Source organism: Mizuhopecten yessoensis, unplaced genomic scaffold (assembly GCF_002113885.1).
Source record: "Mizuhopecten yessoensis strain PY_sf001 unplaced genomic scaffold, ASM211388v2 scaffold6267, whole genome shotgun sequence".
Lineage (NCBI taxonomy): Eukaryota > Metazoa > Mollusca > Bivalvia > Pectinida > Pectinidae > Mizuhopecten > Mizuhopecten yessoensis.
In genome coordinates this window covers 13,912-15,990 of record NW_018406464.1, presented here as the reverse complement: position 1 = coordinate 15,990, position 2,079 = coordinate 13,912, and the positions used below count along the sequence as shown (strand labels likewise).

At 40.6% G+C, this 2,079-nt stretch overlaps 1 protein-coding gene across 1 annotated transcript in view; it reads left to right on the top strand.

Annotated features, from left to right (window-relative positions):
• The first annotated feature begins 956 nt into the window (after positions 1 to 956).
• The window catches only part of LOC110451881 (ATP-dependent RNA helicase A-like protein), a 12,558-nt gene continuing 11,435 nt past the window's right edge, over positions 957 to 2,079 (top strand). Inside the window, exons 1-3 of the mRNA XM_021500098.1 lie at positions 957 to 980; positions 1,478 to 1,505; positions 1,821 to 1,927. Coding sequence (XP_021355773.1) covers positions 957 to 980; positions 1,478 to 1,505; positions 1,821 to 1,927 — 159 coding nt within the window. The remainder of the gene's footprint in view (positions 981 to 1,477; positions 1,506 to 1,820; positions 1,928 to 2,079) is intronic.

Below are 2,079 nucleotides of genomic sequence, written 5' to 3'. Positions count from 1 at the left end.
GCCGCACTCATCCTGTACAAGGTGAGACTTTTAGACGTGTTACATGTTTAGGTGTAGGGCCACACTCGCCCTGTACAAGGTGAGACTTTTAGACGTGTTACATATTTAGGTGTATGGCCACTCTCATCCTGTACAAGGTGAGACTTTTAGACTGTTACATATTTAGGTGTATGGCCACACTCACCCTGTACAAGGTGAGCCTTTTAGACAGTGTTACATATTTAGGTGTATGGCCGCACTCATCCTGTACAAGGTGAGACTTTTACACATGTTACATATTTAGGTGTATGGCCGCACTCATCCTGTACAAGGTGAGACTTTTAGACAGTGTTACATATTTAGGTGTATGGCCACACTCATCCTGTACCAGGTGAGACTTTTAGACCTGTTACATGTTTAGGTGTATGGCCACACTCATCCCGTACAAGGTGAGACTTTTAGACTGTTACATATTTAGGTGTATGGCCACACTCATCCTGTACAAGGTGAGACTTTTAGACATGTTACATATTTAGGTGTATGGCCACAATCACCCTGTACAAGGTGAGACTTTTAGACAGTGTTACATGTTTAGGTGTATGGCCACACTCATCCTGTACACTCATCCTGTACAAGGTGAGACTTTTAGATGTGCTTCATGTTTAGGTGTATGGCCACACTCATCCTGTACACTCATCCTGTACAAGGTGAGACTTTTAGACAGTGTTACATATTTAGGTGTATGGCCACACTCACCCTGTACAAGGTGAGACTTTTAGACAGTGTTTCCTATTTAGGTGTATGGCCACACTCACCCTGTACAAGGTGAGACTTTTAGACGTGTTACATGTGTAGGTGTATGGCCACACTCATCCTGTAGAAGGTGAGACTTTTAGACAGTGTTACATGATTAGGTGTATGGCCACACTCACCCTGTACAAGGTGAGACTTTTAGACAGTGTTACCTATTTAGTGGTATGGCCACACTCACCCTGTACAAGGTGAGACTTTTAGACGTGTTACATATTTAGGTGTATGGCCACACTCACCCTGTACAAGGTGATACTTTTAGACGTGTTACATATTTAGGTGTATTGCCACACTCACCCTTTACAAGGTGAGACTTTTAGACGTGTTGCATATTTAGGTGTATTGCCACACTCACCCTGTACAAGGTGAGACTTTTAGACAGTGTTGCATGATTAGGTGTATGGCCACACTCACCCTGTACAAGGTGATACTTTTAGACGTGTTGCATATTTAGGTGTATTGCCACACTCACCCTGTACAAGGTGAGACTTTTAGACGTGTTGCATATTTAGGTGTATGGCCACACTCACCCTGTACAAGGTGAGACTTTTAGACAGTGTTACATATTTAGGTGTATGGCCACACTCATCCTGTACAAGGTGACACTTTTAGACGTGTTACATGTTTAGGTGTATGGCCACACTCACCCTGTACTAGGTGAGACTTTTAGACAGTGTTACATATTTAGGTGTATGGCCGCACTCATCCTGTACAAGGTGAGTACTTCAGGCATTGTAAGTTGGTGGAGTATCAAGCAGGAAACAAGCAAGTTTTCTCTGTATCAGGCTGCTGCTCTAATGCATCAATTATCAGTGAAGAAATGCACATAGTTATGGGATAAACAAATGTCCACAATTTTATGTAATATATTTCTTAATGACAATGACAACTGTTAAATAAATAGTGTGCCTCATATGCCAGGGAAAATGTTTTCCAGTTAGAATTAGTTCTCTGGATATTGAGAATTTAAGGAAATATCATACTTCCTATAAATACGGTATTTTTGAACCTGTTAAATATTTTTTTTACAGAATATTACCTGGAAGACTGCATTCAGATGCTGAACTTCATTCCGCCCCCTTCAGATAAACGCAAGAAACGTGACAAGGATGAGATTTTGGATGATGGGGAACAAGAGGTAACATATGTTTATAAAATATACATGCTCTGACCTTTAGGAGACTCATCACATTGTCCAAAGAGAACCAGTAATGTATACCAATAGTAGATATTGTAATAAGAACCAGTAATGTAAACCAATAGCTGTAGATATTGTATAAAATCTGTTTC